General features: G+C 37.7%; 2 protein-coding genes across 26 annotated transcripts in view; one reads left to right on the top strand and one right to left on the bottom strand.

Moving 5' to 3' along the window:
* The window catches only part of PPFIA2 (PTPRF interacting protein alpha 2), a 500,106-nt gene extending 498,609 nt beyond the window's left edge, over window positions 1–1,497 (top strand). For 19 of the 21 annotated variants that reach the window (XM_070454264.1, XM_070454272.1, XM_070454269.1 and 16 more), the window contains one exon: window positions 111–1,497. Coding sequence is in view for 4 of the 21 variants with exons in the window: in XM_070454267.1 (XP_070310368.1) it covers window positions 111–139 (29 nt within the window). In the remaining 17 variants the exon portion in view is untranslated. Of the gene's footprint in view, window positions 1–9 lie in introns of all 21 variants that reach the window. The other 2 variants (XM_070454265.1, XM_070454263.1) reach the window with 1 other exon arrangement.
* The window catches only part of ACSS3 (acyl-CoA synthetase short chain family member 3), a 247,922-nt gene that overhangs the window by 82,608 nt on the left and 150,836 nt on the right, over window positions 1–14,478 (bottom strand). For 4 of the 5 annotated variants that reach the window (XR_011483185.1, XM_070454281.1, XM_070454280.1 and 1 more), the window contains exons 14-16: window positions 5,916–6,015; window positions 5,655–5,830; window positions 4,278–4,371 (exon numbers count right to left, since the gene is read on the bottom strand). Coding sequence is in view for 4 of the 5 variants with exons in the window: in XM_070454281.1 (XP_070310382.1) it covers window positions 4,303–4,371; window positions 5,655–5,830; window positions 5,916–6,015 (345 nt within the window). In the remaining variant the exon portion in view is untranslated. Of the gene's footprint in view, window positions 1–2,246; window positions 4,372–5,654; window positions 5,831–5,915; window positions 6,016–14,478 lie in introns of those variants that run through there. The other variant, XM_070454279.1, reaches the window with a different exon arrangement.

Below are 14,478 nucleotides of genomic sequence, written 5' to 3'. Positions count from 1 at the left end.
ATCTCTTAGGACAAAAGTGGGCAAGATGCATGGAAGTGCACCAAGAATAGCAGAGGGAGCTTTTCCAGTCTGGGATCTTTCAGTAAATTAATGTCCATTACACATTTTAGATGCCGTCTTTTCAGTCTACTCTGCCTAAAGTGCACTACCGTCTACGAAGACAGCAGTGAAAACCTTTGTGAAGACTGAATTCTAAGGAAATAACCACAAGTAATGGTTCATTCACTGAAAATGTGATTTTGGGGGGAGTCAGATATTAAGTTTGATTAGTTTACTACAACTGTAAGAAAATACTTAAGTCATTTGAATAATAAGCATCATCCACATCATAAATTCTGTACAACAGATGCTTTTATGAAATGGAGCCACTTGTTTTTCCATGTTTTATTGTAATATACTAGGCCTTTATGTATTACTGTGTATGTATTTCTTTTTAAATGTGTAAGTCTTATGTAAATGGATATAAATATGATTTTTTAAAAAATAAAATATATGGTTCATGGAGTCTTGAGTGCAAACATTTGACAATTCCAAGTACTGTTTGTATTTTACCATTCCACCATTTTTACAGTTTTTGAATTGTAACAGTCAAATCGGTATGTTTCCTGGAAGCACGCTTCATGCTTCCACATGGTTCTCCTTCAAGTCTGTCAATCCTTAAAGCTGAAAACCTGCCTCTGATCATGTAAAAAAGAATGATTTAACCTGGAACTGGAGCCAAAAATAGACCTTTAAAGGCAATCAGGGATGTCCTATATCTTTAGAAATAGCACTGTGATGGCTCGATCTCCGTTTCAATACAAAACAAAGCCAAACTGTTTACAAGAATCAAAGCAATTATTTAAAAAAAATTTATAAAGAAAAAACATTATCTTCTCTTGTTACCTGTGGACCAAGGAACAAAAACCTTCTTTACTAAGAACCACATGTTCATCCAAATATCCTGAACTGCCAGCCAGAAGCACTGTTCAGTGACTGTCAACCACTGCAGTCTGAGGTCATCTCCACTGGAAAAAACAAAATCCCCAGAAACCCTTCCTTTTTGTCAATGTAACAGGGCATTAGCCAGACTCATGTCTAATGTTATAAGCTTTTAGCCCAGAAGGCCTTGTTGGGACTTCCCTGAAGTCAGTCTTATCAGAGGAAATAACTGAAAGACAGAATGATTAACATATATAGTGTATAAAAGTATAGAAGAGTAATCTCTTCCCTGTGGCTTTATTTAGTGGTGTTAACTGTTGTTTATTCTTTGTTTATATGGGAGATTTCAAAGTAAAATCTATTTAATAATATCATTTATCTAACTGCTGATTTTCTGCTGCTTGATCTTATTAAGAGCAAGACCTGTCATTAGTAATTCTTTTTTTTTTTTGTATTTAATTTGCTGTTTGCACGTACATTACATTTGTTTGGATGTCGATTTTTGTTTAACAGACTCAGTCAAAAGGTAATGGTAACAGAAAACCTCTCCATTGTCAATAAAAAAAAGTACTTCCAGTTCTCTGTTTAAGCTTTGTTTTCTAGTCACATATAAAGATTTACTCAAACTATAATGAAAATCATTCTTTTTAGTGATTCTCAATCTAATATTTAGCTACAAAAGTGAGGCTGCCACAAGAGGGTGCACTAAACTTGCTCATGAAAGTGATTTTAAATTTTCTAAAAATGCTGCTTGATTAGAAACAATGGGAAAGAGCTTTTTAAGTTCATCTGAATATGGGGATCTTGACTTACAGAAATGAAATATAACATAGAAATTATGGTATCATGATAACAAACTAGATTTGTATCTACTGTTATGCATGACTTAATTGTGTAGTAGTTTTTCCCCTTTAGAGATCACCTGGCAAGACAGATTAATCATTCAGAATAGACTCTAACATACAGAGATATAAGAGATCCAGTTACTTACCTCAAAACCCATAAAACATTCTTCAGTGTATAAGATCATTTGTGTCAGATTCTAAAACCCAATTAATTGATTAAGCTTAGAACCTTGGTTTTCTTGCTTTTAACCACCATCATGAATTTTTATGTTTTTAATAATCAGAACTTTTACAAGTATAATTTCCTATAAGTAAAACTGCTTCTTAAATGTAAAACAGTTCTTATTTATATATACTTAGTACATTTTAAAAAGCAAACTAGCTTCATTAATTGGCAAACACTTTTCTATAGATTTTTAAATACTTACACTTTAATTTTTCTAATACCTTACAGTAAAAAAATTCTATGAAATGACAAAAGAAGATCATACAGAATTTATTTCAGCAAATTACATTTTTTAGTAACATTAGTGTTATTTTTAAAGACATTTAATTCAAAGTATTTTAAATACTATCAAGTGAAAGTACCTTATAGTCAGTATTAAGATAGAAAATTCCTTTTTTTCCTTCAGTATTTAAGCAATCTGATGACTTGACTGTATCTTTCTTGCCCCACATTCAGTCTTGTGAGAATAACAGTACTTTCTCTGACCCTGCTAAGGAGATCAATTTCCTCAACCAGATACAAGAAAACATTACTTGCCCGGTCTTGTGCAATGTTTTCCAATCCCACTCAACGGGAAAATAACTCAAGCCTGCTTGCTGAAGTGTCTTCTCCAGGAAAAATGGGCAAGAGGATCAAAGACCATCTTTACACAATTCTTGGATCTGCCTGAGCTTATACCTCACAAATGAACTGCTAAAGAATGTGCCATTTTAAATTAACTGAATTTTATATGAAAAACAAGGCAATACATCTTAAGGCTAAGATGTTAAAAAGTGTATTATTTGTTAAGATTACAGTTGTGACAATAGATAAAACGTACTGAAGAGAAGAAACAGTTTAAGGAACCTAACAGCTTCAAATTATAAATTGAATATCTATCTAATCAGTTTAATTCAGGCTTCTAAAATAAAGGGAACAATTAGATGAATATATTGTTTTAGGGGTAACAATCAAAAAGTCAATTTTAGCAAATAACAATTTACTTTGAGAAGCCATTTGTTTTATAGTATACGATCCAAAAACTCCTAACATTTTCAGAATGTCTTCATACAATTTGTAAGCAATTTTTATGGAACAAACAAGTAAATAAGCTCATCTATTATCTCGCATATATATTTCTCCATATGTTACCAGACTTTTATGTTAGGACAATTGCTCTTAAAATAACATTACTGATGGACTGAAAGATTGAGGAATACTTTGAGAACTGTCAAATACCCAATAGGTATGGCTTTTTTTTTTTTAGTTTGAATGTATTCTTTAACAACTGATACCATGTAGAACCCTAAGTAAACCAAATATTTAATTATCTGTATATACTCTGGTTAATTGGCACAAAGACTCATTTCTAGTTATTTTTTAATGCTCAATAATTTTACAAAAGTTTAAATAGAAAGATGTGCTTTGGATGTGACAACTTTTTTTCAGTGAGTTATTTTAAAATTAGAGATTTCACATAAAATCTGGAATTTTGGTTTCTCTTAAAACTCCTCCTGGTCTTTAGCATATGTACAATGTAAAAAATTTTACATTTTTTCCTTAAGAGCTTTCCTTGACAGTTTACCCATTTCTACATCATTTCCTTTTTTCCAAAAGAAGTTGAGATCATTACAAAGCATATAGTCAACTCTGAACCTGAAAGAGTAAGAGGGGCTTCAGAGAGGCCTCATCTGCATGACTAAGAGCTAGGATTAACCGACCTCTCTGCTGTCTACCAGGCCTGTGACCTCCCTTGACTAAGTGACACAGGGCTGAAGAGAGCTGCACCTTTGTACGCAGCCTTCCCTCAGGATGTGTGAGGAGACAAATTCTCCTACCTAGAAAATCCTGTCTCAATGATTATCTGGAACTTCCCATTTCACCCATTTAAAATAACCAAGCCTGTGGGCATCTCAAGAATATTCAAAGATACTCAGAACTGCTATAAGAAAATAATAACTGTTTTCTGACTTCAACTTGAGGTTTAGGTCTTGGATCAAAGCTGCAGAGTCCTAATTTCAGGAAGAGGCTCGATATTAGTGTCACTTTTTGGTGGGGGGTGGGGGTTACAATTTATAAAAATCACACATTGGGTATATTTTTCTTAAATGGAAGTTCTGGAAAATCTATATAATGAGTATGGTACACGCAACTGCTGACTGCTCATTGGGCTCATCAAACAGAAGGCAGAGGTCTTATTAGTCTACAAGTACATTTTTTTAGACTAAGCCCTACAATTTACATTTCAGTTTGCATATTATTTCTATTTCAATATCTATTTCTGGGAAGTAATTCTAAAAACTTACTCCAATTAGAAAAGAAGAAAAAAAGTCATGAAGCCTGCTTCAGCATGTCTTCTATGTGCCCAAAAATTCCAGGATCTTCAATTGTAGGAGACACCTAGAAAGATTAGAGTCCGATGAAAGTGCTTTCATGAACACCTTCCACTCGCCATACAATTAAGCAATAATTCCCTATTATCATATACATATGGAAAGGTTCAAAAACAGAAAACTTGAACCTAGTATTTTAAAATGGCTTCCCTGGTGGCTTAGACAGTAAAGAATCTGCCTGCAAAGCAGGAGACCTGGGCTGGATCCCTGGGTCAGGAAGATCCCCTGAAGAAGGGAATGGCAACCCACTCCCTGGAGTGGGATTCTTCCCTGGAGAATCCCAAGGACATAAGAGCCTGGTGGGCTACAGTCCATGCAGTGGCAAAGAGTCGACATGACTGAGCGATTAACATTTTAACAGTAAAATAAACGGTTCAGTTAGAAAACTGTCAGTCCTAGATGCACTGTGACTAGTTGCTCAGTCATGTCTGTTGTCAGTCCTAAATGGTACTTTCTATATCATTCTTTCAATGAGCCTCCATAGAAAGAATTTTTTTTTTCTTTGCCCATACAACCACTCTTTATTGTTGTATCACTTTTTACAAAATTTTTATGATTAAAAATATGTATATCTATGCATATATAATGTGCTAAATTAAAAGAATGCATATCCTTGAATCAGCTTAAATACCCTAAAATAATTTTCACTCAAAGCAGGAAAGATAATGAGCATATATATCAAGTTAGAAATGTTAAAATATCTATAACCAGTCTCAAGTGTTTGCTTTCTCACTAACAGTCACTATTGACTGCAATGAAGCAAAATTTATCCTTAATAAGACTGAGTTTCCACAAATTTGTTTGAAATTAACTGACATATTCACTAATATTTTATTAAATAATAAAAATATTTTAAATATTTTTGCTTAAAAAATAAAAAGTTTTTTAATAAAAAAAATATTATAAACAGTGCTGCAATGAACATTGGGATGGGGAATACATGTAAATCCATGGCTGATTCATGTCAATGTATAACAAAACCCACTACAATATTGTAAAGTAATTAGCCTCCAACTAATAAAAATAAATGAAAATAAAATTTAAAAAAATATTTCACATACTGGTTCTTATAATCAAAGAATATGATCTTAACGTGTTTCCTCCAAAACCTCATTCCTACAGACACAATGGCTATGCAATCTCCTCCTTAATATTAAAAAAAAAAAGTACTATTATGTATTTTTTAGGAATATAATTCATGATTGAGAACCATTTAAAGAGTTTTGTTGACACCAAAGAAATGGGGGAAAACATTTCAGAACGAAGCACTAAACATCCTTGATAATTTACCTTGTATGGCTTGCCATTGACAAGGGCAGAGAGAGCTGAGCGGGGAATTTTGCCAGATCTGGTTTTGGGTAACTGTTTGACAAACACCGCTTTCCGGAAAGCAGCCACGGGACCAATGCTCTGTCTAACGTGTTTCACAATTTCTTCTAAAACTTGTTCCTCTGTTGTATTTATATCTAGGGAGAAAGTTCAGATGGTAAGCTCTGAATTCACCTTAATTATTCACGGCCCTAACAGTCAGGGAGGACAGAGACGGCTTACCTTTTTTCAACACGCAGAGGGCTAATGGGATCTGACCTTTCAAAGAATCTTCCTTCCCAACAACAGCACAGTCGGCCACAATGCCAAGGGAAAGGATAGACTGTAATTTTAAAAAGCATTCATTTAGATATCTATACACATATATATGCAGTATATATATTATTTCAATTGGGGAAAAAAAGTATGTGACAGGGAACTTAAAAACCCAGAGCTGCCTCTGTGAAAATGACTATCAATTCACTACTCATATCTTTATGACTGAGGTGAATGGTTAAGATCCCCAGGCAGTCACTCACTGAAGACTGGCAGTAATTAAGACAAATCGCTTTAGCTTACCTGGAAAGTAAGGGAATGATTTCTTCATCTCAGTTTATTAATGAAGTCAGGGAAACTATGCAATGGATACCACTTGGGGACAAATTGCAATGGGCCTTGGAAAACAGATGGCCTTATGGTAATTTGACTTTAGTGCTGGCTACCAGAAGAACCCCAAATCATGAATAAACAGTGACCTTATTTCTCTTCCTGAGTGCCCACCTAACCAGAGAGGATTTTCCAAGAAGTGGAGAAAGAAGTTGGACAGAAGGAAAAGCCCTGACATCAGATAATCACCACTGTTGAGCGCCCATTTTCATATTGTTCACCCTAGGCTCTAGAAAATGGGCTTCCTTGGTGGCTCAGACTGTAAAGAATCTGCCTGCAATGCGGGAGACCTGGGTTAGATCCCTGGGTTGCCAAGATCCCCTGGAGGAGGGTATGGCAACCTACTCCAGTATTCTTGCCTGAAGAAAGAATCCCCATGGACAGAGGAGCCTGGCGGGCTACAGTCCATGGGGTTGCAAAGAGCTGGACTCAACTGAGCGACAAAACACAGCCCAGCACAAGCTCTAAATGCCGTAAAGAGTAAAGCAATTTCTATCTGGAATCATAAGAACCCACAGAATAGAGTAACCACATGAAATACAGGCACTTAGGATTAAAAAAAAAAAACACCATTCTGCTGTGATGGGACCTTTAAAAATGAATGTTCAAAAATTTCTTTTCCATGAGATTAATATACATTTCTTACGACTTCTCCCCTGTGGGAAGCGACTGGTGCCCATAGAAGGCTGAGTTTTCAAGGAAGGTTTTCCCACACTCACTACATTTATGGGGCTTCTCTCCTAGAGGAGTTGTGTGATATACATTTCAGTGACTCCAAACCCTCAATGGCTGGAGAAAACAGTAAGCAAACTTGTAACCAAGGGTTGGTGTGGCAGTTCCCATTCTTTCTTCAGCAAACATCTATGAATACCTCCTAACCTCCAAACCCCTATATTGCAGTAGGCTTGGTGGTGAGCAAAAATAGGCTGGGTACTGTCTTCATACTACTTGCAGTTTAGAAAGGAAGGCTTCCCAGGTGGCGCTAGTGGTAAAGAACCCCTCATGCCAATGCAGAAGAAGGAGGAGAACTGAGTTCAATCCCTGGGTCAGGAAGATCCCCCAGAGAAGGGAATGGCAACCTGATCCAGGATTCTTGCTTGGGAAATCCCATGGACAGAGGCACCTGGGGGCTACAGCCCATGGGATCACAAAGAGCTGGACAAGACCAAGCAACTGAGCAGGCAGAGTGATTAGACCAAGAGGAAGACAGGGCCAAAATCCAAGGGAAGCGCTGGGCATGTACCATTCAAATATAAAGGAGATCAGTATGGCTGGAAGTTCAGTTCAGTTCAGTCACTCAGTCATGTCCGACTCTTTGCGACCCCATGGACTGCAGCATGCCAGGCATCCCTGTCCATCACCAACTCTGGAGTTTACTCAGACTCATGTCCACTGAGTCGGTGATGCTATCCAACCATCTCATCCTCTGTCAACCCCTTCTCCTGCCTTCAATCTTTCCCAGCACCAGGGTCTTTTCAAATGAGTCATCTCTTCACATCAGGTGGCCAAAGTAATGGAGTTTCAGCTTTAGGATCAGTCTTTCAATCAGTATTCAGGGCTGATTTCCTTCAGGATGGACTGGTTGGATCTCCTTGCAGTCTAAGGGATTCTCAAGAGTCTTCTCCAACACCACAGTTCAAAAGCATCAATTCTTCAGTGCTCAGCTTTCTTTATAGTCCAACTCTCACATCCATACATGACTACTGGAAAAACCAAGACTTTGACTAGATGGACCTTTGTTGGCAAAGTAATATCTCTGCTTTTTAATATGCTGTCTAGGTTGGTCACAGTTTTTCTTCCAAGGAGCAAATATCTTTTAATTTCATGGCTGCAGTCACCATCTGCAGTGATTTTGGAGCCTCAAAAATAAAGTCTGTCCTTGTTTCCATTGTTTCCCCACCTATTTGCCATGAAGTGATGGGACTGGATGCCATGATCTTAGTTTTCTGAATGTTGAGTTTTAAGCCAACTTTTTCACCCTCCTCTTTCACTTTCATCAATAGGCTTTTTAGTTCTTCTTCACTTTCTGCCATAAGGGTGGTGTCACCTGCATATCTGAGGTGACTGATATTTCTCCCCCCAATCTTGATTCCAGCTTGTGCTTCTTCCAGCCCAGCGTTTCTCATGATGTACTCTGCATATAAGTTAAATAAGCAGGGTGACAATATACAGCCTTGACGTACTCCTTTCCCTATATGGAACCAGTCTGTTGTTCCATGTTCAGTTCTAACTGTTGCCTCCTGACCTGCATACAGGTTTCTCAAGAGGTGGGTCAGGTGGTCTGGTATTCCATCTCTTTCAGAATTTTCCACAGTTTGTTGTGATGCACACAGTCAAAGCCTTTGGCATAGTCAGTAAAGCAGAAGTAGATGTTTTTCTGGAACTCTCTTGCTTTTTCAATGACCTGGTGGATGTCAGCAGTTTGTTCTCTGGAAAGCCTAGAGCAAAAGTGAGGATGGTGGGAGAGGAAACGCAGCTACAGAGGCAGGAAAAGGGCTGTGCCTGGGAAGGATTTTCTTATTTTAGTAGCATTGTCTGTGTTCATTCACCTCTGATTCTTTGCAACCCCTGGCACTGTAGCCCTCCAGGTTCCTCTGTCCATGGGATTGCCCAGGCAAGACTACTGAGTGGGTTGCCATGCCCTCCTCCAGGGGATCTTCCTGTTCTAGGGATCAAACCCCTGTCCCCCGAGTCTCCTGCATTGCAAGCGGGTTCCTTCCCGAGCCAGTGGGGTTTCCCTTTAGTAGCATTGGAAGGTGGTAAAGCACTTTCAGGAGGTAAGGAGCCTATGCAAGATCAGAATGGATTTTTTTAAGACTTTATTTTTTTTCAAAATAGTTTTAGATTCATAGCAAAACTGAGCAGAAAGTCCTGAGTTCCCAAGTATCTCCTGTCCCATTTACACACAACCTCCACGTCAGCAAAATCCCTCACCAGAGCAGTACAGTCATTATAGTGGGGGAGCCACCACCAACACCACTATCACCCTACTCCAGAGCTGACATCGGGCTTGGTGTACACTTCATGGGTTTTATGCCACATAGCCATGATTACAGTATCCTACTGAGTACATTCACTGCCCTAAAAATCCCATGTTCCGCCTCTTCATCCCTCATTTCTCAATAACTCTTGGCAACGACTGATCTTTTTTACTGTCTCCAAAGTTCTTATCCAGAACATTAATATATTTGGAACTGTACAATACGTAGCCTTTACCAATTGGCTTCTTTCACCTCAGCGTGGATTCTGAAAAACACAGACTTACTTTGGTCTCATCGTGAAGAATAAACATAGGGTGTTGAATGGGGGCGCCACAGTTTACACAGGGCAGATCCCAGAGAGGCTGTAAGAGTAGGCTGGGGTCATAGGAGGGGCTATAAAAAGATCCAGGGGTTTTTTTAGAGGTAAAATGGACAAAATTTGATGATAAATGGGATATGAAGCAAGAAGTCAAAGGGGTTAAAGATGATTCTGTGGCTTTGGCTTGAATAGCTGGTGTCATTTTCTAAGCCAGAAAATGCTAGTGGAGGGCTAAGCTTGGGAGGAAAAATCATGTGTTAAAGTCTTGGAAATATTCCATTTGAAGTACTTTTAAAGATATCCAAGTTGAGGCAGTTGGGTCTGAAGAGAGTCTTTACCTTAAAATGTGTATCTGAATGCAGTTAATGATCATGAAAGCTATGGACATGGATGAGATTATTTGGGGACAAAGCAGGGAGAAAAAAGGGCAAAAGCCTAAAAGAACTCTGATATCTAATGGCCATATGAAGAAGGAAAGGCTGACAAACTCAACTAAAAAGTTACACTCAGAGAGGGAGGAGAAGAACCAACAAAACTTGACATGCCACTAAAAACCCCTAACTTTCACAGAAAAAAGTTAAAAATTAGTCCAAGCCGAAAATGAGCTTTCTCTTCTCCAAACTCCTAGAAGCCTCGATGAACTGCTAGAACGTCTGGTACAGGCCCAGCGGACTGTCACACACTGCCCATAATTAAGCATGCAAATCAGCATTTCCCATATCCTATCACTAGCATCAATTGTGAGATATTCAGTGGTGAGGCTTGCCATCCATATAGTTTTTGACTCCTACAGTGCTCTGGATAGTATGAGTTAAATAAATTATTTTTACACTATTGTTTTATTAACTTCATTGCTGAGGTAAATGTGTCCACACCCTCTCCTTCAGTTGGTACAGACTCAAAAGCTTCTGCAAAACACACCATGCAGATGATAAAATACCACCTTCTCTCACTGCTTCAGCACGAACTCTGAAAATGTTTCCAACAGCTTTCCCATTTGTTAAGGTCTTATTTACTTTTCAGTCCATATGTTAAGAGTAGAGACACATTTAACTGCGAGAGTTTTGTTTGGGCAGCTCGTATTGACAGTCGCCGATCATGGAAGACAATACCCTCTCGATAGCACGTAGGACATTGACTTGCTAGGTCCAATTTAAGACTTTCATTCCAATTTAAGACTCCCTTCGTGGATAGAGAAAAATAACTTAACCTGGCCAACCAGAGTTTTAATTGTCAAAAACTCATTTACTGAAGTGTTCACTGGTGTTTCTATACCTGAGTTTTTAAAGTTTTAGTTTAAATCACCGTTTAAAAAATCATACATCCAGATATTTGTCACCTATCCAGTATGACTGTGATTCTAACTGAATTGAACAACAAAAAACTTCTAATGTGCTATTATTTCACCTTGTTATTTTAATTTCCATCCTCAGTTGCAGTATTTTTAGAATAGGATGGGAAAATGCTGACTGGTTTTTCTATAAGGGCTGAGAGTATTTTAAAATCAGAAGTAATATATAATACAATTGTAGTATCAAAGCATCCCGTTTTTGCAGACTGAGGACAAAGTCTTAAAAATCTGTGACAAACATGTCGTTTTCCAGAATTCCACATCATCTGTAAATAAAGTTCATTATAGTGGATACAACATTATATTAATCTATCAGTGCTAAATAGATGCCATACAGGCAGGAGGCAGCTTTCTATGTTGGCTCCACAAACAGTATTTGCATGCCAAATAATAATTTCAACAACTGACTCGTTAAAAAGAAAAGCATCAAAATATGTCTTGGCAACATTTAAGAGACAGAAGCCAACCAAATGTCCTACAGAGGGGGAAAAATCAAAAGCCACATTCATATATTCCCTCCATATAAAACCCATGAAGCATCTGTAGTGATCTGGCACTCAAGTACCCAAAATGTGATACAACTTAAAAGGTGATTGTTTTGCCCAAATTGAGCACATAAATGCTATGGTAACAAATGGTCTTTCTTTGTTTCTGGGGTACTGCCATTTTTGTGTAAATTTTAATGAATTTTAGGGTTTTAGTTGGCTAAATTACACAGGTTTCTCAATTATGCTTTAGATATTTTAATTTTAGAAAAATTAGTTTAAATCAAGCACCCTGGTAAGATGCAAGGAGCCACTCTACAGTGGAAGATTGTCTCTGCAGTAGAAAAAGGAGGAATGTTGTTTTCTTTGCTCTGATACTGGAGTGATCTAGAAAACTGTCAGCTTCCACATCATCAATATTCATACAGTGCCTAGAAAACTATTCAGCAATTTCACAACTATTTAAATCAATATCCCTTTAATATTGGGTGGAAATGAAATTGCATGGCATCTTTGTTGAATGCATCCTTTATAGAAATATATCCAATCTTGATGAAATCATTCCTAAAATAGCAAACAAAATAGCTAACTTGGAAAAACAAACAGTGGCAGTTTGGTCAGAACAAAGGGCAAATTTTATGTGAACGCTCCCCTAGGCTTTGAAAGTGAATGTTAGTCACTGGGTCATGTCCAACTCTGCGATTCCATGGACTGTAGCCCTCCAGGCTCCTCTCCCCATGGGATTCTCCAGGCAAGAATGCTGAAGTGGGTAGTCATTCCCTTCTCCAGGGGATCCTCTGGACCCAAGGATCAAACCTGGGTCTCCTGAATGGCAGGCAGGTTCGTTACCGTCTGAAGCAACTAGGGAAGCTCTAGGCTTTAAAAACAGTATTTTAATATCAGATTTCCAAGTTCCCAAGGATACTCCTAGGATTCTTTAACAAACTAAAACTTAAGTTACAAGCAAAAGAATGAAATCGGGGAGCCCAATTTGCTCCCTGCAGATGTCTTTGCATGAAAAGATCTGTTCTCAAAAGTAAAAGAGAGCTAAGCAGAAGGACCACACTGACTCCTAGTAATGTGGGCTCATAAGACCTGAACTAGGAGATTAAGAACACAACTTTTTTAAGAATACCCTGAACTTCTACCAGAAGTCCCTACTGTCCAGCTAGATGCTAGGCTTTCAAAGATCAACTGTTCAAAACAGATTTGCTTATTACTTAGTATCTATAGAAGGCATGCATTGAGATCTGCAAGAATAATGTCCTCTTAAATTTCTAAAAGCCATCCTAGAATTCTCTTTTCTTATGGTGGGGCTTCCCTGGTGGCTCAGTGGTAAAGAATGCGCCTGTAATACAGGAGCCACAGGTCCAATCCCTGTGTCAGGACGATCCCCTGGAGGAAATGGCACTCCAGTATTCCTGTCTAGGAAACCCCATGGACCAAGGAGCCTGGCAGACTTAACAGTGCATGGAGTCACAGGAGAGTAGGACATGACTTAGCGACTAAACAACAATGTTGAGAAGAGAAAGACACATATTAATAGTTCCCTGATATATTTTTTATATAGTCATTTTAGTAGAATTTCTCTTTGATTTAGCCTTATATAAGGTAATAAACTGTCAAATGGTACCATGGGAAATTAAAAAAGCTCAGATATTTTCACTGTATATAAAAACAATAGTATTTTTATTTCTACAAGTATTACTCCCAGCAGATTAGGACACTCAAGTCCTATTTCAAAAAATTAGAGTAGAATCCAGTATTCATTGCTGAGCATCCTGAAAAAGCATTTAAGGATAAAACTTGGGCCACTGTAGTAAAAGCTGGTGATGTCATCAATATAAACATCTCGAACACATATTATCAATTTGTTAAGCAATTTTCCTAGGGGCCAGGAAAAAGCCAGTAAAAATCCTGGCTCACAACACTCTAATAGATTCTAATATGGAGAAGACAAACTTGATATGAATTAAGATATTATTAATAATTTCCTTATTAGACATAAATATGCAGTAAAGAGAATCATTTCATTCATATGAAGGGAGACATTCATCCCAAGAAGGCTTAACCCTGAGAGCTGCCCTGTTGTGAGCTATAAGTACTCTTAAGACCCACCGGCGAAATTATTAGATGCCATGGGTCCTGTCCTTTTTTTTTCAATTTTGCTATTTTTAACCGCCTATCTTCTGCTTGCCTGACTGCTGTTACATACAGTGAGAAGCATGTCAGTAGAAACATATTAAAGCACAATATATATATGAATAAGTTGGCATTTTTCATTCCAAAAATAAAAGAGAACTAAGAATTTTGACTGATAAGAGTTATGCATACGTAAGCTCTGTATTTTGATCAGCTGAGTCTGGCAGAAATGCAGGTGAATGCTGGAGGTAATCTGTGAATAAGGAATTAAAAGTTCGTGCACCCGGAACCACCTTTTGTCAACACGCCAAAATACATGAAGCGTAAATTTCAATTTCAGGTTATCACAAAATTCACAGTTGGTTAAAAACAAGACAATATTATAATAGCAGGTAAAAGTCACATGTTCCAAAGTATGTTATAAAATTATTTCCTTTTACTCAAATAATATCACACTGACTGTCACTAAGAGGAAAGAAGGCCTACATGACAAGTAGTGTTAAGTCATTAAGTCTGAGCTGAAGTATAACCTTTAGAGAAAGTGACCATCTTTTAAGTAGAGAAAGGAGAACTAAAGTATATTTCTGCATACTCTGATTATACTGCATTATCAATTATACTATTTTAAGCATTTTCTTTCATCTATATGGCAGTGTTCCCCATTTCATTCAAAAATTAGTATGGCTTTGGCTTCAGAATAACAGAGTAGACACATTCCACCCTATCACTTCCACTACTTGCAATGGAATACTCTGGGCCATAACTTGTGTAAGAAGACTCCATCGGAACTTGAGAGGCAACCCGGTGGTTCAGTCCCCTGTTTTCTGCCTGCTCAGAAGCTTTTGGGTTTTGTTGTGGTTAT

This window comes from Odocoileus virginianus, chromosome 24 (genome assembly GCF_023699985.2).
Source record: "Odocoileus virginianus isolate 20LAN1187 ecotype Illinois chromosome 24, Ovbor_1.2, whole genome shotgun sequence".
Classification (NCBI taxonomy): Eukaryota; Metazoa; Chordata; class Mammalia; order Artiodactyla; family Cervidae; genus Odocoileus; species Odocoileus virginianus.
The sequence above is the reverse complement of the archived record's forward strand: the minus strand, read 5'-3'. Positions and strand labels throughout refer to the sequence as shown.